At 34.0% G+C, this 21,547-nt stretch overlaps 2 protein-coding genes across 2 annotated transcripts in view; both read right to left on the reverse strand.

Moving 5' to 3' along the window:
• The window catches only part of LOC106462911 (ras-related protein Rab-30-like), a 13,238-nt gene extending 7,017 nt beyond the window's left edge, over window positions 1-6,221 (reverse strand). Inside the window, exons 1-3 of the mRNA XM_013922879.2 lie at window positions 6,178-6,221; window positions 4,179-4,284; window positions 394-477 (exon numbers count right to left, since the gene is read on the reverse strand). Coding sequence (XP_013778333.1) covers window positions 394-477; window positions 4,179-4,265 — 171 coding nt within the window. The 5' untranslated portion in view covers window positions 4,266-4,284; window positions 6,178-6,221. The remainder of the gene's footprint in view (window positions 1-393; window positions 478-4,178; window positions 4,285-6,177) is intronic.
• Window positions 6,222-9,808: 3,587 nt separating this feature from the next.
• LOC106462905 (periostin-like) overlaps window positions 9,809-21,547 on the reverse strand; it is a 31,683-nt gene continuing 19,944 nt past the window's right edge. Inside the window, exons 6-10 of the mRNA XM_013922872.2 lie at window positions 18,230-18,540; window positions 15,935-16,071; window positions 14,405-14,576; window positions 12,846-13,066; window positions 9,809-10,173 (exon numbers count right to left, since the gene is read on the reverse strand). Of these exons, the coding sequence (XP_013778326.1) occupies window positions 10,131-10,173; window positions 12,846-13,066; window positions 14,405-14,576; window positions 15,935-16,071; window positions 18,230-18,540 (884 nt within the window). The 3' untranslated portion in view covers window positions 9,809-10,130. The remainder of the gene's footprint in view (window positions 10,174-12,845; window positions 13,067-14,404; window positions 14,577-15,934; window positions 16,072-18,229; window positions 18,541-21,547) is intronic.

A 21,547-nucleotide genomic window follows, 5' to 3' on the forward strand; every position in this document is an offset into this window, starting at 1 on the left:
AATGTGTACAGTGTATGTGTTAGTAAAACATACTTACCTTGACTTTCTCCCCTACAACCTCGACAGTCTTTATTAAGAAATCTACTACAAATGTGTACAGTGTATGTGTTAGTAAAACATACTTACCTTGACTTTCTCCCCTACAACCTCGACAGTCTTTATTAAGAAATCTACTCCAAATGTGTACAGTGTATGTGTTAGTAAAACATACTTACCTTGACTTTCTCCCCTACAACCTTGACAGTCTTTAATAAGAAATCTACTCCAAATGTGTACAGTGTATGTGTTAGTAAAACATACTTACCTTGACTTTCTCCCCTTCAACTTCGACAGTCTTTATTAAGAAATCTACTCCAAATGTGTACAGTGTATGTGTTAGTAAAATATACTTACCTTGACTTTCTCCCCTTCAACCTCGACAGTCTTTATTAAGAAATCTACTCCAATTGTAGCTCCTTGGCATGGAGGAAACAAACCCTGCAATAATTATTATACAATAAATATATCATGTGTAACATTTGAATGTCATCAGAATTACAAAATAGTATAAATACACTATTTGAGATGAAACAGAGTAGTTGTGTACACCGTAATGAATAACTGTATTGTTATGTCTCTACTCGTTTGATAATTTCCAGGGGAAGTTCTTTCCCAGAAACTTCAGCGGTACAAGTCCTTTCTTAAATAAAACTAGTTTATTCTTTCTCAATACAACTTTGCAATACGCTTAATTTCCACAGTCACTTAAACACTCGCTATAACTCTCAACGATTCACGCACTTTACTAACGAGCTTGACTCGACTGTCCATCTCTGTCTGTCTGCAATTTAATTATCTATCTGCCATCACTTCATTTGCCGGCTTATATATATACAGAATAGAGGGCGTCTGGAGAACACTAGAGGCTTCACGAACGGACATGATCTTTCTAGAATCTCACGACGTGTTACTAGCATCACATGACTTCCACTGTCGTAACAGTATTCTATAAATTTTACTTTTGACCTCTAAACTATACATGTAATTATTTATGCAGGTATACACATTACACTTGTAAACATACATGACTATAATTATTTGGAAAAAAATTTTTCATCATCTTATTTAGACACTAATATTTATTTTTAATTGTTTGTTTTTGCCAAAATAAAAATTTATACACAAAAACCAAAATTTATAACAATTATGTTATACTAATGCTCAATTCTTCTCTTAATGGGAAAAAATTAACAGATGGAAAATTGTACTTTCTATGTTATTTCTGAATAACTCGAGTAAATTGACAAAACAAAACTTCAAGAACAACACTGCATGTATACGGTAGAATCCGACTTGCAATGTTAGGCCTAACAAACCAAAACTTTGAGAGAGCTACAATGGGATCAAAACCAAAAAGTACAAATATTGTTTCAAAAATCATGAGGGGGAGAAAGAAATTGGTAATGAACAAGTGATCATTGTTGGGAGAGAAAATTAATGGAGTTTCTTATTGTTGGAAACCTTTTAGGTAATTATCTAAAAAAAAACTTTCTGCGACAATACTAGCAAAGTTTAAACCAGTTTTTAAGGATTATTCATAGACTTGAATTAGAGGATAATAAAGGATTAAAATATAACCGAAGTAACAGAAATGTTAAAACTGCCTAACCAAAGACTGGTGGTGCTGACAATCAATAAACCATTTCTAACATTGTCCAAGAAGTGACATGCCAAATTTGGGTAGAATATAACTTGACGAGAGAGAAGAGAGAGATGAACAGTTATAACAAATGCACTGGTACTAAGATTTAGTACAACTAGAGGGGACTAAGTAGAGTGCACACTCGGCATTGATCATGTTCGACACTCAAAAAATACTAAAACTTGTCCATACGTCTGTCGTTATCAGTGGACACGGATCATTTTTAGCAGGACAATGAGGAATAATATTATTCATATATTCAACAAATTTCATCAAAATACATTCATTTTTGACTGAGTTAAAGAGCAAAAATAGTGTGAAAAACAGGTCCCAATGTTCTCAGATAGGGATATTTTGGATTTTTGTGACCTTGACCCCCCAAAAACTAACCTCTTCTGTTGTTATTTATCAAGTGTTTGATGCCATGAGCATAGTTTATGTACAGTTGTCTGCTGATCATAACATAACACACAATTGCCTGCTGATCATAACGTAACACACACAGTTGTCTGCTGATCATAACGTAACACACAATTGTCTGCTGATCATAACGTAACACACAATTGTCTGCTGATCATAACGTAACACATATTACATAAAAAATGTAATTTAAACATTTATGTGGAAAAATAAAGACAATAAAAAAATGTGTGTTACGTTATGATCAGCAGGCAATTGTGTGTTTCCCCCACAAGATTTTTTTTACTACTGTTACAACAGACGTTTACAAGATGATACAGAAATTAACTATTTTGTTTGAATTTCATATAAAATATAACAGACAAGAAGGAAGCACTGATTTTTGTGAAAGGGACTTACTTGTACTACGAATTGGTCACGTAACTAATCAGAAAAATTCATACAGGCTAGTTAAGAAGATTACTTTGTCTTTAATAACATATTATAATTACATATTTAAAAAATAAAAACTTTTACATCACAGTATCTTGGTTGTTTTTCAATTTGACACCAACACACTTTGCCGTTACTCGTCTCCTCTGAATTGAATTTCAATTTACATTAGAATCTGTACAGCCAAATGATATGCAAATTAGGCTATTTGTATTCAAATAAGAGATTACTTAATTCCAAGAATAAATCTTAATTAATAACAATAATGAATTATACTGAACTGTTGACGATCGTTCCAACAGTAGCGTGAATAAAGATATGACAAGTGTGCTATTACGTGGTCTCTAATTTATCACCTGCATTTAGTTGTTAATGAAATACTTGAGCTTGGCACTGTATTCAGTATGAAAGATCACGTTACTGTCTTCATTAAACTAATCTACACAATTTTATCACTAAATGGATGATACTTCCAATGTTTCGAGGTATGTTGCTGCCTCACTAGTAGAATGTTGTGACATCACCATTAAATTTTACCCTGAAAGAATTGCCCAGACTAAACACTTCTATGACTGTGCTTAATAGTTGCTGTTTAGTTAAAGTAACAATATGATGCTATTATAGAGTGCCGTCTACAAATATATTTACACTATAGCATGCAGTCTACAAAGATAATGGCATCATCACCGTTTTAACTTTCGTTTATTTGCAACTGGTGACAGTTATTATAAATAATGCCTTTAAACTAATAAGGTACAAAACACCATTATGTAATGTTTTGGGGACAAATATAATCGGAATGCAATAAATTCCAACAATCAAAACTAGCACAATTATAACCTAAATTTAAGGTACTGTTTTGGAACAAACAACTTATTAAATTATTATTATTTGTTGAACAACAACATGGATAGATATAAATCATTTAGCAAGAAATTATGTTTTAGTGAATCATTAAAACTGTGATGATGATAGTATCTGTGTAGACCGCATTGTTATAGTGTAAATATCTGTGTAGACCACATGCTATAGTGTAAATATCTGTGTAGACCACATTGTTATAGTGTATATATCCTTGTAGACCGCATTGTTATAGTGTAAATATCTGTGTAGACGCATTGTTATAGTGTAAATATCCTTGTAGATCGCATTGTTATAGTGTAAATATCTGTGTAGACCACATTGTTATAGTGTAAATATCTGTGTAGACCGCATTGTTATAGTGTAAATATCTGTGTAGACCACATTGTTATAGTGTAAATATCCTTGTAGATCGCATTGTTATAGTGTAATTATCTGTGTAGACCGCATTGTTATAGTGTAATTATCTGTGTAGACCGCATTGTTATAGTGTAAATATCTGTGTAGACTGCATTGTTATAGTGTAAATATCTGTGTAGACCACATTGTTATAGTGTAAATATCCTTGTAGATCGCATTGTTATAGTGTAATTATCTGTGTAGACCGCATTGTTATAGTGTAAATATCTGTGTAGACCACACGCTATAGTGTAAATATCTGTGTAGGTTACACGCTGTAGTAGCACCAACAATAGTCACTGGCTATTCCGATCTTCCATTTTTCAGGATTCAGCTTAGCACGGTATTTCTTCACACCAGTACAGTGAAATGGTCATCAACTCACCTGTGTAAAACGCCGAACTAGGCAAGTTTTCCCAACTCCAGCATTTCCAACTAACACAACCTTAAATAGGAACTTGTAATCCTCCATATTGAAACCGTGAAAACTCCTGAAATAAAAAAATTCATTAATTTAATAAGATTCTGGACTTTTCACAATAGCGCAATTTCGTTTCTTAGGTATGCAAACCTCAAAACAAAATTGTAAGTGAAGCCTAACTGGTGCTTTGAATAATTATCTCTTCTTACTTGTAATTAATACACTTATATTAATACCCCAAAACACTGCTTGGATGGCTCGAGTGACTTATCCACAACTATGATAAAATTCCTTTCTTCAGTCATGTGACTAAGTGGGTCATCATCTATATTAAACGTGTAGTCTAAATTATGACAACCCAAGTGTATTACCTTACAAGTACAATAAATAAAAATCACTTGTAAAATATCTGTCTAACTTACAAATTTATTCAAGTCTTTCTGTAATATCTTAATACAGCTAGAAATATCCAAGACATTGTCACTAATTATGACAATATCTCAAGTTAGCCAAACATCATAAGATATTATTGGGATTATGGCCAAAACTACCATTAACAGCATGGGTATCCAACTGATGAAATAATTCATTCTAATCTTTATACGGTGAAACGCACGTTTAATCAGAAACACTGATTGCCAGATGGACTTTGTTTTACTCTGAGTACATAGCTTGTTCTGATATTAATATTAATTAATTTCAAGTACAAAAAGCGTAGACCCAAGAAATAAGCCCTGAGGTTCTCTACTAGTAACAAGGGTCCACTAATAACAACTGTTTTTTCTTTCTTGCATTCAACCATCTTACAATACCTTTAAGTAGTCTTTCTACTGCCCCCTATTGATGTGATATTTTTAGCTAATTTCCTTTTTTTTTGTATGGAACCATATCAAAAACCTCTTGAAAATCTAAGTAAACCAAGTCCACACCCTTTCTATCATCCATAAAAAAGTAACAGTTACAAAAATAATAACAAATTACCTTTGAAAACATCCATGTTACTTTTCTTTTATGAAATCATACTTTGCCAAATTATTTTGTAAAGCTTCTTTTATCAAACTATCTAGTTTTTTCTGCTACAGAAATAAGACTTGGTGGCCAGTAACTTTTTACCACCTTCTTTAAAAATAGGAGTAACATTAGCAGCTTTTTAATCATCAGCCCACTTTCTATTGACCTACCAAAAAAAAAAAAAAAAGGAAGAGAAGCTTGTATATCTGATCTCCTTTAAAACTCTGTATGTATGTGAAGGGGGAAATTATTATATTTTTCTAAAGTGAAAAACAACATGTTGCCAGGCATTGTATTCTACTGTAGCTTGACAGCATACACAGTGAAAATTGTCACATTTTGATCAGGTTTTTCGAATCTTCTTGGGGGAGGGGGTGCTATTTCCTTTCTCCCCAATTGGTATCCTTGTGTTGAATTCAGGATAGTGTACACTATTATTGTGTTCTAGTAGAAACTATTGGAATGAAGATTCCACTCTTGACCGAACAACGTCAATAGTACTTTTATTTAGGTGTAGTATCAACGGTACTGATTTTATGGAAATATAACGCCAACAGTAACAGACATGGAGAAGACCTTCCGATGGTTAAAACAAAACCTACCCACGCAGACTATGCTAGAGTGTCACTGTCAGTCGTGTTAATAGACGCCATTAGTTTACAGTTATTTTACTTTGTGAATTGTAACATAGTCCAAATCACATAATACAATTTACAAAACAATGTTTGTCATTAAAAAACAGACAAACTGATGATAAAGTGATAAATTACAATTACCCCAATAACTTGAATAAGTGAATAACTTTGAAGTAACGTTTTCGACAACTTACGTATAGTAGTTTTTTAATCAAATTATGTTTCATGCACAAAGCAAAGGATAATGTTATTGTTTGTTTTTAAATTTACAAAGTAACCTAGACAATAAAATATATATAAAAAAGAATAGACTTAACCTTCGAAGTCAAACAGCAAATCTATAATGTTAGTGTTAAACATACCTTTGCGCTGCGCATTTTGAGTCGCCCCCTCTAACGGTAACAAATCGAATCACGAGATAAAGCCAATATGTTTGAACAGTATCTTCCTCTTTCCAGATATTTTAATTCAAGTAGTTAGTGTATGATATTTTTTTTTATAAATACTTATGTAAAAATCTGTTTCACAGTAGATTCAAGATATATTAGAGCAATATAAAATAATAAAAATGAGAGATACTAGCAGGAAAAATCAAGATTTCGACTATAGGGACGCAACTATATTCTTTCGTGGTTTGTTTGTTTGTTGTTAAGTACAAAGCTACACAATAGTCTTATCTTTGCGGTAGCCACAACGAGTACCGAAATTCAGGTTTTAGCGTTGTAAGCCTTCAGACTTATCGTTGAGGTTTCTTTTATTGACTCCAAAACTTTGAACACAGGATTCAGCATTTATTTTCTGCATACCGTTAGATAAGTTTCTCAGATGCTCCAAACACATAGAAAAACAATATCGATTATTTAACCAGTTTCTGTTCTAGAAGTGTTATGTATTGGTTATAACTTCTGTTTATATCATACTTGGGTTTTCTTTTCACTTTTCTGTCGTTCAAACAACGTTGGATGAAAATAGAAATAATGATGCCAAGCAAAAAATATTTTTTATTGTAGAACATATACAATAAATGCTAAATGATCATAGATAGTGAAGATGGAATAGCGTAATTTGGATTAATCATTAGTTTGAATTAAAATGCTGAACAGCAATAAAATATTTAGGTATTTTTGTGCGCTCCCTCTATTATTCAAAAATTTCAACAGAAAACGAAGCAGTATACTACAGAAAAACTGTATTACTAATGTTTTATATCAATTGTAATGAAGACTTGGATCGAGATCATATTTTGATATATTTTTACAGAATTTTATTTCAATATATTTCTTTCTCAGCAACGTATCTCATTTTAGAAAAATCAGTTTGTTCCATATATAATTGTGAAATACAAAACAAAAATTACAATGAGAGGCACTAATTAATTCTCCCAAAAGAATTGTTTTTGGGGAGAAGGAGGTAATAATGAGCGGTATCTACTAACGCAGTATATATTCTAGCCACTAGATGGCAGGAGTGAAGATATTTCTTCGTAATGTATATTTATAGTCGTATGCTGTATACGACATCAGGAGAAGATCATAAATTGGAATCTTGAGAGTATTACATAATTACTTGAAGACAGCTTATATGTTATAGAAAATCAGAATTTGGGAATTTTGATATTGAATACACAAAACTACAACAACGTATACAACTTAACTATTGAACTTTTATCAAACCTATTTTTAGCCGCGGTACAGCGGCTCATAGAATGGCTCTGATTTTTTTTTTCTTTTCAAGAATAGATCTTTAGCTCATAGCTCCATCTCTTGAACAATTTGAGATCTAACTACAGCCGCGGCTACTGAGTGTTCCCTCTTGTTTTTTTATCATGAGCAGAAAGTCGATTTTCATAAAAGTTTAAACAGTACTGTAACATAAAAAATAGATCGCATATCCATCTATATCATTTCACAGATAAGACATTAGTAATTATTTAAGATGATTCTCTTAAATTCAATTGAGTTATTTAAATTGTGGCAAAATTGTGTTTGAAGTTATTCAAATACCTATAGAAAGAGAGGTTTCTTTTTTATGAATGTTTGTTTGTTTGTTTTGTAATTTCGTGCAAAACTACACGAGGGTTATCTGCGCTAGCCGTCCCTAATTTAGCAGTGTAAGGCTAGAGGAAAGGCAACTAGTCATAACCACCCACCGCCAACTCTTGGGCTACTCTTTTACCAACGAATAGTGGGATTGACCGTCGCTTTATAACGCCCACACAGCTGAAAGGGCGAGCATGTTTGGTGTGACGGGGATTCAAACCCGCGACCCGCAGATTGCGAGTCGAGCGCCTTAACCACCTGGTCATGCCGGACCCTTTTGTGAGTGTAAAACACTTAAATACAATACGATTTTCTTAAATGATATTAACGTCGGATGCTTCAGTTCCATTTAATAAAAAAATGTGCATGGTTTTAATAGTGAATACTGAATAATTGTTTGTGCTCGAACTTGTACGACCAAATACTTCTTGTTGTTCATAAAAAGAAAATATATATTTTGTAAATTAGAAACCTGAGATTTAAAACTCAAAATGGTATTACCTTTTATTGAAACGTCCAACCTGCTCATTTAGGTAGTTCATTGTATAGCTACTTAAGAGTCATCTATCGAACATATTTGTACACAATAATGTTCGAAATAAAAATTATTTGTTTCGCTTTTCACATGAACTCGTGCTTAATAACTTTAAAAAATCAGTCTGTTGATTTACAAATGAAAATTCCCATTCATTCGAAGATACTCTCATCCGCAAGGTCAACCTGTGCTAGATGGGTCAGTTTTTAAATTTTTATAAGCAGTATTTCTTTTCTGTACTGGTAATTTTCTTGAATGTTTACATAGATCAGGGATTCTCAAACTGTGATACGCATACGATTGGCGGTAGGTGGAGCTAATGTCGGTGATACTCCACACAATTAGTATAAAAAATCATAAAAATTATCATAAGCCCTATCTGAACTTTCCACGTACATATACACACTATTCTCCTCACTTATAGACCTCCCCCCTCGCCAGAATTTTCAATCGCGCCAGAAAAACAATCGCATTCTTCGCATTAATGGATAAGTGTTAAATATATGAAATTTTATTACTAAGTTTTTTATTTCTTTAAAAATTAAACAAAAAAGTGGTAAGTGAACCTGAAATGTTTGAGAACCGCTGACGTATAGACCATTCGCGGAAATATTTTTTGAACATTGAACATAAGTAACTGAAGTATGGTTACTTAACGTGAAACGAGTGGAGTTTCACAATGTGCAACTAAGGCCTTTATTTTTGTGCTAATACACAATTTTTTTACGGTAAATATAAACTTTATCACATGAATGCCTATTTGTCCCACCTCAAAGAGAGATTTGTTGATCATGAGTTACAGTATGTTTAGCAATTTGCTACGTTGGCGCCCTCTCTTGGCTTAGCTTGGGGTTTTGGTGAGTTTAACGGCAGACGATAATTGGCGCCCTCTCTTGGATGTTTTGGTAGACTGCACTGATTATCAATATTATTATTTCCATACATCGCGAGTTAAAAACAACATTTTATTTAGGTAAACGATAAAACAGATCATATATATATAAATAAAGTCGTAAAATATATGTTTTCTTTATCTGTGTTTCCTTGACATCATTTCCCCACAAATTTAAATAACAGAAGTCGATAGGAGTTACCAAGCAACGTATTTATTCATTTTGATGGGTTTTTTTATATAAAATCCACACACACAAACACGACAAAACTGAAAAAATTTGCAGATCTCTTAGTACAGCACATAAAATTATCAAAGCATGAGATAGAGGTTTTTAAATAGTTTCATAACTTTCGTAACATTGAAACTTACGTCAAACATGAATTACTAACATTTATCAAATAATAAATCTTGGATAATATTAAATATGATCTAGAAAATATATTATTTATATCATAGGCGAAAATAGTTTTATTCAATGATATTAAGTCTCATTTAATACAAGATATATTGAATAACTGTTTGTGCTGGAACTTGCATGATCACATACTATTTATTATTTGTTCATACTCAGCTTTAAAATATTTACAAGTATTTCAAAACTTGACATCATTTTCATTAAAAACTAATTTTATTAACATTCAACAGAATGAAAAATATTCTTGGTACTTATTTTTTTACTATAGGGATCTTTTTTAGAAAAACTAAAGAAAGGGATTTATTTGTTTAGCGCAAAGCTACACAGTGAACTTTCTGCGCATGCGCTGTCTCTACAGGAGGAAATGAAAATAGGTTTAAAGGCGTTCATAGCAGAGAAGAGTTTTGTTGCCTCTGTTGTAGTTTGTTCCTGAAAAAAGAAGTCACAATAAATAATCAAAACCAAAACTAAAGATAATCCAACAACAGTAATGTCTGTGATAAACATCACGTTAAACTACTGGTGTTTCTCACGTTCTTTTTACTTCGTCCATTACGATTTTTAAGAGGGAAGTGAAAAAACAACAACAAACAAACAAAAACACGTACAGGTTTACTGGTTTCTAATAATTTTAGAGCTAACGAAACAAAACAAGCTAACGATAAAATAATTTCTGAGTGTGTTCTTTTTTCACGCAACTACGATTCCTCCCCCTTAAATATTCAGTTAACTAAGTTTCTTGATTAAGAAGAAGTCGTAAGTTGATATATATGTCCAATTGACCTCTACATGGTGATGTTTACACGTAATATTTTAAAAGCCCACCCCAATTGGCCCAGCGATAAGTCCGAGGGCTAATAACGCTAAAATCGGATTTCGATATCCGCCATTGGCATAGCACAAAATAGTCCATTAGGTAGGTTTGAGCTTAACAAAAAAGCAAACAGTTAGAAGCTGCCATAAAAACTGTCATATAACAACTAAAATAAACTTATAAATTTCTAAGAAATAATATTAATACAGGTTAGCGCAGTGTTTCTCAAATGTCTGGCAAATCCGGCTGAGAAACACTGGGTTGGCATATATTTCATAAACATAAATATTGGAGACAAATTCTATAGTAGTTTTCTAATCAGAACCGATGAACCAGTTTATGAACCAGTTTATTCTTATATTAGAAGTTTTTATTTCATAATACAACATAACCTTAGTTAGGCCTATATAAAACTAGTTGCAATACCTACCAAGTTGTTGTTGTTGTTTTCGTATAAAGCTACGTAATTGTGGCTATCTGCGCCGAGACCGTCGCGGGGATAGAACCTCAAACTTTAGAGAGACAAGTCCTGAAGCTTACCCCTGATTCAACTGCGGAGTTGATCAGAAGTTTCTTTTTTTTGTAATTAAGCACAAAGCTACACAATGGGCTATCTGTGCTCTGCCCACCACGGGTATCGAAACCCATATTCTAGCGTTGTAAGTCCGTAGACATACCGCTGTGCCACTGGCGGGGGGCGTGATCAGAAGTTACTGGTAATAATAATAATAGATATAATTTACTTGAGAAAATCACGCGGGACATAAACTCAATTTTCTTATACAGTAAAGGGTATTATCACTTTTAATAGGTACATGTTAGGTTATTCACAACTTATTAAAAGTTGGCTTTAGTTTTTGGACTTGTTGAATTTCGCACAAAGCTATTCGAGGACTATTTGCACAAGCCGTCCTTAATTTTTTAGCGATAGACTAAAGGGAGCTAGTTAACACCATCCACCCACCGCCAACTTTTGGGCTACTCTTGTCAGATCGAGTAGTGGGATTTGAAAAGCAAGTTCTTATTATTAAAAAATTAGTGTTAACAGGAAACTGTACTGCACATAGTGTTAGTAATCTGAAAACAATATGGCCGTGTGAAACAAATATGGCGGCTAGAAGCTATACATCATCGAGATCATGGCTTCACAGAAGTCGCAGAAGACTAACGTTAATAAGCTGAACGCAATCTATTGGTTAAATTTCATAGTTCGCGTCCCGTTATCGCGAAAAATAGCGCTCCGCACTTTCGGTCTCCAAGTGCGTTATAAGAGTGAATGCCTTGCTAAAAAAAAGTTAATAAAACATAATAAATAAATAAACAAACATCAAAACAATTTTTGTTTAAAAAAAAACACGAATGTTGAAATTAAAAACAAAAAAAAAGGGAAGAAAAAAAAAACAACACAAGCATGGGTTTGTACTATTCACATTTGGCGCCGTACACAAAAATACGAATTTGTTCGTAATAAAGCACAGTAAACACCCTTTAAATTCAAAACACCAGTAAAAAAACGTTCTTCTGCAGTTAGTTGATGACTTGTAGAGAATTAAACTTTCCAGTGTCACAAAACCAACCTTACCAGTTTCCTTGAAAGATAATGAAACAACTGAATTTTTACTACAAATATTTCTCCTGTTTAAAAAAAAACCCTGTTCTATTATCTTACAGTACCAGCTGTTTATCGGGTAATTCATTTATAACAACTGTAGCAAAACATTAATTTATAATACGATATTTAAAGCGAATTATAGACTTGTAGTGCAAATGCTTAAAAGTTCGATATTCCGACGGAAGGGGGCGCTTTGATTTCAAATGAGACGGAATTGTGGTAGCCCAAGTGTACGTGGTTTAACCCCATATTGAACCCCACACTACAAAGTTCAATCCCTTACATGGACTCAATTACTGTGAATGGGCTTTGTATTATAAGCCTCTATCATTGCAAAAAAAAACAACAAAATTCGCAGCATTGTTTTGAAAGTGGATTAGTTTTCTGTGTCGTGATTAAGATACAGAATGATAGCGATAGAACCATAAATCATTGTCTAAGCTCACACATGTATGGACATTCTCAGACATTTGTATTTATTGTAAGAATGTGTTTTTTATATATAATTAAATGTCGTTTTATCAATAAAAATATTCATATAATTCACTTTAATCCAAACAACGCATAAAGTATTTTTTGTGTGATTGAACAACTTGGATGACATAATCGGATCAGATCAATAAGATCGATACTGTATCAGACTCTGACCGATATTAAGAACATTATACTGCTTACATGTGACGATGTTTTCTTGGCATTAAAACCTTGTCTATACAATGAACAATTCCATCTTTAGTTAGTAGGTCTGGTTCGACAATATGGGCACTGTTGACCATCAAGTGACCTCTCTTTTTATGAACCTTGACCATGTCATATTCCGTACGGACGTCATAGGTGAGCTTTGGGCGAAAAGAGTGGGATGAAATCATATCGTCCACAATATGGTTCTGTACAAACTAGCACAAAGAGAGAGAGAGAAAAAAAAAGAAAATCAGGATGTGGGGGTGGGGAGCAGTTTTCAAATAGTATGATAAATTTTCAGAAATGTAGCTTTTAATTAATTTAAAATCAATTATTCTACATACAAAGAAAACACGTACATGCATGTTTAACGATTTTCTTATTCAACAGATGATCTTGTATATCTGCAGTTCTTAAAATATTCTTAAACTAAACTTTTCAACAATTGAAATCCATCGTTTATCAATTAAGATTATCAAATTGTACGTAAATAACGACGTTGTTTGCAATAGATCAAAATTATATTGAATCATATAAATGTATTATTAGTCAAATAGCTGTATTGAATTTGTGACAAATTTACTAAGGCTGTCTACCGCCATCCTTAATATCGAACTACTGAGTAGGGAGGGTGAGGAAAGACAGCCAGTCAGCAGTACTCCGCCCTCCTTAATCTCGAAATACTGAGCAGGGAGGGTGAGGAAAGACAGTCAGTCAGCAGCACCCAACCATCTTTAATCTCGAAATACTGAGCAGGGAGAGTGAGGAAAGACAGTCAGTCAACAGCTCCCCATCCTCCTTAATCTCGAAATACTGAGCAGGGAGGGTGAGGAAAGACAGGCAGTCAGCAGCACCCAACCATCTTTAATCTCGAAATACTGAGCAGAGAGGGTGAGGAAAGACAGCCAGTCAGCAGTACCCAACCATCATTAATCTCGAAATACTGAGCAGGGAAGGATGAGGAAAACAGTCAGTCAACAGCTCCCAACCATCATTAATCTCGAAATACTGAGCAGAGAGGGTGAGGAAAGACAGCCAGTCAGCAGTACCCAACCATCATTAATCTCGAAATACTGAGCAGGGAGGGTGAGGAAAACAGTCAGTCAACAGCTCCCCACCCTCCTTAATCTCGAAATACTGAGCAGGGAGGGTGAAGAAAGACAGTCAGTCAACAGCTCCCCATCCTCCTTAATCTCGAAATACTGAGCAGGGAGGGTGAGGAAAGACAGCCAGTCAGCATTACTCCGCCCTCCTTAATCTTGAACTACTGAGCAGGGAGGGGGGGGGGTGAGGAAAGACAGCCAGTCAGCAGCACCCCGCGACCCTTAATCTCGAACTACTAAGCATAGAGGGGTGGAAAAGATACCACTCAGCAGCACCCTATTACCTACACTAAGGAATTAACTGTCACTCTTACAACGCACAGTTTGAAATATGGGGCATATTTTGTGGTATTGTACGGGTTCGAATCTGGCTCTTCAGCTTCGAAATCTATAGCTCTACCACAGCGCCATCCTACGTTCAATATCAGTAGAAATAAAGTCGTTTGTCACCTTTTTAAGAGATTTCTCGTCTTTCATCACAGATTTCATGTCTTTGTGTCTCATCCGTTTGAAGGCCTGGTTTGTAGGAGCGAATACTGTAAATGAAATGTAGGAAGGTGTCCTACTGGACAAAAACTGGGGTTCAACTTTTCGGACTCTTCGGATAGCGTCAGTGAACATGCTTGAAAGAAAAAAAGTGTGCATATTATCACATAATATATGTATACACGAATATACTTATCACATAATATATGTATACACGAATATACTTATCACATAATATATGTATACACGAATATACTTATCACATAATATATGTATACACGAATATACTTATCACATAATCCATTGATATATGTATACACGAATATACTTATCACATAATCCATTGAAATATATGTATACACGAATATACTTATCACATAATATATGTATACACGAATATACTTATCACATGATCCATTGAAATATATGTATACACGAATATACTTATCACATAATCCATTGAAATATATGTATACACGAATATACTTATCACATGATCCATTGAAATATATGTATACACGAATATACTTATCACATAATCCATTGAAATATATGTATACACGAATATACTTATCACATAATCCATTGAAATATATGTATACACGAATATACTTCAGAATTTGAAACGTACTTTATTTTAGAATTCCCGACGTTTCGCCATTTCGGCTTCATCAGGAAAATATGAGCTAACAAATCAGTTACACGTAAGTTCAGAATCGTGTTCTCCTGATAAAGCTGTAATGGCGAAACGTAAAATAAAGTACGTTTCATTTTCTGAAGTATAGTCGTGTGCATGGCGAAACATTATGAAAACTAAAATCAAGTGAGTTTTATATTCTGAAGTATAGTTTTTGTGCATGGCGAAACGTTGAAAAACCTAAAACAAAGTAATCGTTATTCTCTGAAGTATAAACGTGTGTATGGCGAAACGTTAGGAAAACTAAAATAAAGTTAGCTTTATTTTCCAAAACATAGTCGTGTATAAGTATTAAAATACATTTAAAGCTTCAGTGTGCATAATGATTTCTTAATTTTGAAATATCACATCATTTATATCTATCTTATATACACAAACATATCATATAAACCACTATCCACTTGAGATATTGTAACAATATCACGTAATATATCCCTGAGATATTGTAACAATATCACGTAATATATCCCTGAGATATTGCAACAATATCACGTAATATATCCCTGAGATATTGTAACAATATCACGTATTACCCCCTGAGATATTGTAACAATATCACGTAATATATCCCTGAGATATTGTAACAATATCACGTATTACCCTCTGAGATATTGTAACAATATCACGTAATATATCCCTGAGGTATTGTAACAATATCACGTAATATTCCCCTGAGATGTTGTAACAATATCACGTAATATTCCACTGAGATGTTGTAACAATATCACGTATTACCCCCCTGAGATGTTGTAACAATATCATGTACTACCATATAAAGTACACTGATTTTCACTTACCTGAAATTAGAATTGTTTTCCAACATTTCCAGGGTGCTACTTTGAGGGGGCGTGAGGACCTTGTTAATGACGTGTATAACGCCATTCTGGCCTTCTTTGTCACCTTCCGTAACCATAGCGGATTCTACCCCCACAGCCTACGTGCACGGTTGAAAAAAAAAAAAAATTAAGAACAATTTTCAAGTTTCTTCACAAGAATGAAGGTCTCATGACGTCACATTTATTTTGGAGTTCTGAACATTTAAATAACTAAAATATAGACAAAAATGTGTTTTTCTTTTCTCTGTTAACCTAACTACTTTTGAGGTCTATAAGTATTGTTTGTCTGTTTTTGAATTTCGCGCAAAGCTGTACGAGGGCTATCTGCGCTAGCCGTCCCTAATTTAGCAGTGTAAGACTATAAGGAAGGCAGCTAGTCATCACCACCCACCGCCAACTCTTGGGCTACTCATTTACCAACGAATAGTGGGATATTAATCTCGACATAATAATTATATAATTAGGATTGTTTTTGTTTTCTGAAAATTACCCCCCCTCCCCCTTAGTGGCACAGCGGTATTTCTGCGGAATTACAACGCTAGAAACAGGGTTTCGATATACGTCGTGGTGGGAAGAGCACAGACAGCTCTTTGTGTTTAACAGGAAATGAGTTTTATAAAAAGTTAGTTGTTTTTTTTTTCGTTTTTCGATAGCCTATACTTATATATTAATTAAACTAAAGTTATTATATTGTTACTTATCTCGATATATGTGTGATATATATTATTATAAAGAAACAACAAACACTAGAGGATAAGAAGGCTTATCTCCAGTATTTATGATACATAACTTAGAATATATCCGATAGAGACCAGCACACTCAGCATTTTTACTGCCATCTAGCGAGCACCGATTATAATACGTGATAATATGCGAATATATTCGGGCAAGTAATTAAAAATATGGTTTGCCCGAATTAACTCGGGCAAATATTGTTTGAAACAGGGAGGACGCCCGACTTATCTCGGGCAAGTCAGGGAAGGCTTTAAGTAAATATTCGCTTCTATTACAAAAAAAAAAAAAAACCCTAAAAAACGTGGTTGTATAGTTTACTCCATCGTAAATAAACACTTGGAACTTTTAAATTTGAACCCTGATCACACACACACACACACACACATATATATATATACTCACTTTTTATACTTTAAATATACTGCAGAATATTAAAAAATTTGTTTTCTGTCAGTGTATAAACTCACGCTTTACAATTTACACAAATTATAATCTATCTAAAATCTAAAGTTAAGCTCTGGGAAAAAAACCATTATATTTATTATTAAACCGAAGTATTTGAAGGAGTTCCGGTCATTGTTTCTCAAAGTTTGAGCTAATTACGATTAATTATAATCAAATGGGAAACATGGGGCTACACTACGCCTAATAGAAATGGGGCTGACAATATTCTACGACCATCTTAGTCTTGAGACAAAGTTTGTATTTAATTATCCTCTTGGTTAATTCGGTGATGGTTTTGTTGAGTTTTGAAGATCGAGATTCCAATTAATTATAATTAAATGGGTCAGCCCCATTTCCATTAGACGTAGTGTAGCCCCATGTTTTAATATTCTACGACCATCTTAGTCTTGAGACAAAGTTTGTATTTAATTATTCTCTTAGTTAATTCGGTGATGGTTTTGTTGAGTTTTGAAGATCGAGATTCCAAAAAAGAATTAAAAAATATAACCAGACTCGTGTTGTCTTTTTTGTTTCAATAAAAAAAAATGAATATTTGCATAAAACATATTCTTAACCGGAGTACACAAAACACAGGGTTTTAAAAAAAAAAGTATTATTTTATTACCCTATGCCCTTTTTTTTCCGGAAAAGGGGGCGAGGATATTGAAATCGGGGCCGTGTGTGTCAGTCTGTCTGTCTGTGTTTCTGCGCGCGTATCTCGAAAACTAATAGACCGAGAAATACACGAACATTTTACACAAGATGGAAAGTCAGTATGGGAGAGTTGTCTTCAAATTTGGTCCGAATCCGGATTCTTGCTCAGTTTGTGAAGCATTTTTATCATGGGGAGATGGGACATTATTTGGGTTAATAACTCTGTAAAGTTCAACTAGTACCCCATTTCATGGGCACATTAAGGTCGAGACTCCTCATCACACTAAGAAAAAAAAACGATCCGGATTGTTGATCAATCTGAATCTGAGAAGTTAAAATTTGACGTTATCCAACGCATGCAATCTCGAAAAGGATCGGTGGGCGAGGGTATGCAGTCTTTCTTACTTGACATGTTAACCCTACCTTTCTGTAGACCTTTAACCTAAGCTGATTTCCTCCTATCGTCTCCAACCTCTGATTGTCCGAGAAGGTGTCCGTTTTAACTCGTCCTTGGACAATGTGATACTGTAATACCTTCCGAGCTTCGTCAGTGTTTTCCTTAAGCCAATATCGTCGCTCTTCGGGCAGTGCCTCAAAAGCGTTATCAGATGGAGCGAACACCGTGATGGTAATGTTAGGCCTCACTAATTCCTGTTCCAAGTTGGCGGAGCGCGCTAGCGTAGAGAAAGTCTTAAGATTGTTCGACCTATGTGCCAGATCCAAGACACTTCGTGCTAGGCAGAAAAACAAATAAATTAAATAGATAAATAAAATGAAGAGCATTTGAAAAATATTTTCAAATTTCACAACATTCGTGATTCGAAAATATATATATGATAAATATCAAGTTATTATTATTTCATGTTCACGATTTTATTATTATTTTATGTTCGCGATTTTATTATTATTTCATGTTCGCGATTTTATTATTTTTTCATGTTAGCGATTTTATTATTATTTGATGTTAGCGATTATTCACGGTTGTTTTCTTAGCGCAAAGCTACACAATGGACTACTGGCACTTTGAGATCGAACCCCGGACTTTAGAATTACGAGTCCGTAAACTTACCCTGATCCACCGGAACAGTTTACTCTTATTTTGATAGAATAATGACACAAACATTCACCTGTTTTTAATATCTTTATTATCAAGTTTATGTAGCTGAGACTTGTAAAACAAAGATATATTCGTCAGTAACTAATTTTCATGAAACAGTGGGCAATTTTTTTGCTAATTATGCTGGTGTCATTGTTGTAAAGAACCATAAAATACTCCTAGGAGACTTGATAGTGGCCTTAAAAGCTTTTAATATATATTTTGCTTACTTTTCTTGACACTAGGTGTCGCGATAACCAGGCAATTGAATATATATTGTTTTAAATTTTGAAACTAGGATGTAAAAAAAAAAACAAAACAAGAACTAACACATAATAATACAAACCATTTTTTTTTCAGAGTACTAGAGGAACTTAAAACGCTCTAATTTAAAAACCAACAGTATCTTCTTTGAAAACACTTTTACAAATAATATGACTGGGAATCGTTTTTTGTACTTGAGGAAGACATAAGGGGTCAAATCCGAACACCGATCCCTCACGCCACTCTCCAGGAGATCCTAAGAGTACATGTTAGGTTTGGTGACAATCGGTCTGGCGGTTCGTCAGTTATAAGTGGAGTCACACACACACACCAGACCTTTTTTCATACAATGGTTTAGGTTATTATGTTGCATGAGTATCTTAATATTTCATAGCAGAAACTAACCTAAACGGCTCTGTAGGTACACCGAAAATAATAAGTATAAACAACGAGAGAAAGGTACCATTCAATATATATGTTGTCGTCGAAGGTAGACTTCTCATGTCAGGGGGGCGACAAACAAAGAAACTAACTAACTCATTACAATAAAATGTTTACGTTTGTTTGTAATTAAGCACAAAGCTACACAATGAGCCATCCGTGCTCTGCCAACCACGGGTATCGAAACCCGGATTCTAGCGTTGTAAGTCCGCAGACATACCCCTGTGCCACTGGGGGGGGGGGCAAATTTTCACGTGGATGTAGTTCGTAAGACACAAATACAGTAAGTTCTTGAACTGTATCTGTCTTATAAGTTTTTGAATAACGTTTCATCAGGAGCTAACAGTTCTTCAGAAACTTCTAAGGAGGATACAGTCCACAGAAATCTTAAACCAAGTGCAGTCTTTTACGTCTTTTTTTTTTAAAAAGAGCATAACAAGTTAATTCCGGATGTCACAAAAATAAATTTCACGTACTGGCCATTCGGTGTTTCAATATTGAATCACATTGAAATACTCTCGAAGAAGATATTTATCATGATGTAATTACTAAATCTATGTTGATTTTCTAGCACTATTGAAACAACACGTGATTCCACATACAATCTGTGTGCCAGGTATAATAGGCAAACATAAAATTCGGACTGTAGGGGGAGATCCCATTGAATTCCATTGTAACCAATCAGGGACTTTCGTCAATGACGTCAAAATATCCCCTGAGAGCATAATGAGCAAGAATGGGGTCATTAACCTAATCTCAGACGTCCTTGTTCCCGAAAGAGGTGAGTTTTGGTTTTGTTAATTATTCAGTGATTTCACATTTTACTATTATTATAATGTTGTAGTTGATGGATCTATGTTGATTTTACTGTTATTATATCTTATATCATGTTGTAGTTATTAAATCTGTTTTAATTTTACTATTATTATATCATGTTGTAGTTGATGTATCTGTGTTGAAAGCTGAATCGTTAAGCAAACTTGCAAGATTCTGTTTATAATTTTATTTATTTTAGGGTTTATTGTTTGTATTTAAGTATGAATAAAAATATTGTAACGGTATTATTTTCATACTCCACTAAACTATCGTTATATAATGTTGTAGTTATTAAATCTGTTTTAATTTTACTATTAACGTCTTCCTCAGGAACAAATTAAGATCGTTATATGAAAGTAAAAAGTCGAAACGTTGAGCAATTAAAACAAATTTTCTGGAATTCATGGTCGTTTTATTTATTCGTAATTACATGTACTATGCTCCAGTAAGCATTACGTAAGCTAAAAAAATGTAAATTTATAGGTATTTGTTTATTTGTGAATTTAAAAAAAAATCAAAACGCGAATTTCACGAATAAATCAACACGCAGTCTTAATCTATTCCTTGATTCGCTACTTACATCAGAACCAGCCAATTACATAAGATGTAGTTCAGAAGTGAACTCTTATTGGTGGTTTCTGTGTTTCGTATGGTACGGTAGATTCTATGTTTCGTCTGTGCATCATGTCAAGTTATTAACGAACCCTTTTTTTGTGTGTTTAAAGTTCTGATTTCAAATCTTCAGGAATGTTATAATATCCGTATAAATGTCACGTTGTCTTGTTCCATAATAAGATATAAATACGGCCAGTACTTACGTACGCTACAGTACTGCTACCAGAAAAAAAATCAGTTAAAAAAAAACTCCGCTGTGGTATGAAAAAATAGAAATAAAAAAAATGGTTTGTTTGTTTTTGAATTTCGCGCAAAGCTGCACGAGGGCTATCTGCGCTAGCTGTCCCTAATTTAGCAGCGGAAGGCAGCTAGTCATCACCACCCACCGCCACCTCTTGGGCTACTCTTTTACCAACGAATAGTGGGATTGACCGTAACTTTATGACGCCCCCACGGCTGAAAGGGCGAGCATGTTTGGTGTGAGGGGGATTCGAACCCGCGACTCTCAG

The sequence above is a fragment of the Limulus polyphemus genome, unplaced genomic scaffold (genome assembly GCF_000517525.1).
Source record: "Limulus polyphemus unplaced genomic scaffold, Limulus_polyphemus-2.1.2 Scaffold1279, whole genome shotgun sequence".
NCBI classification, from domain to species: Eukaryota; Metazoa; Arthropoda; class Merostomata; order Xiphosura; family Limulidae; genus Limulus; species Limulus polyphemus.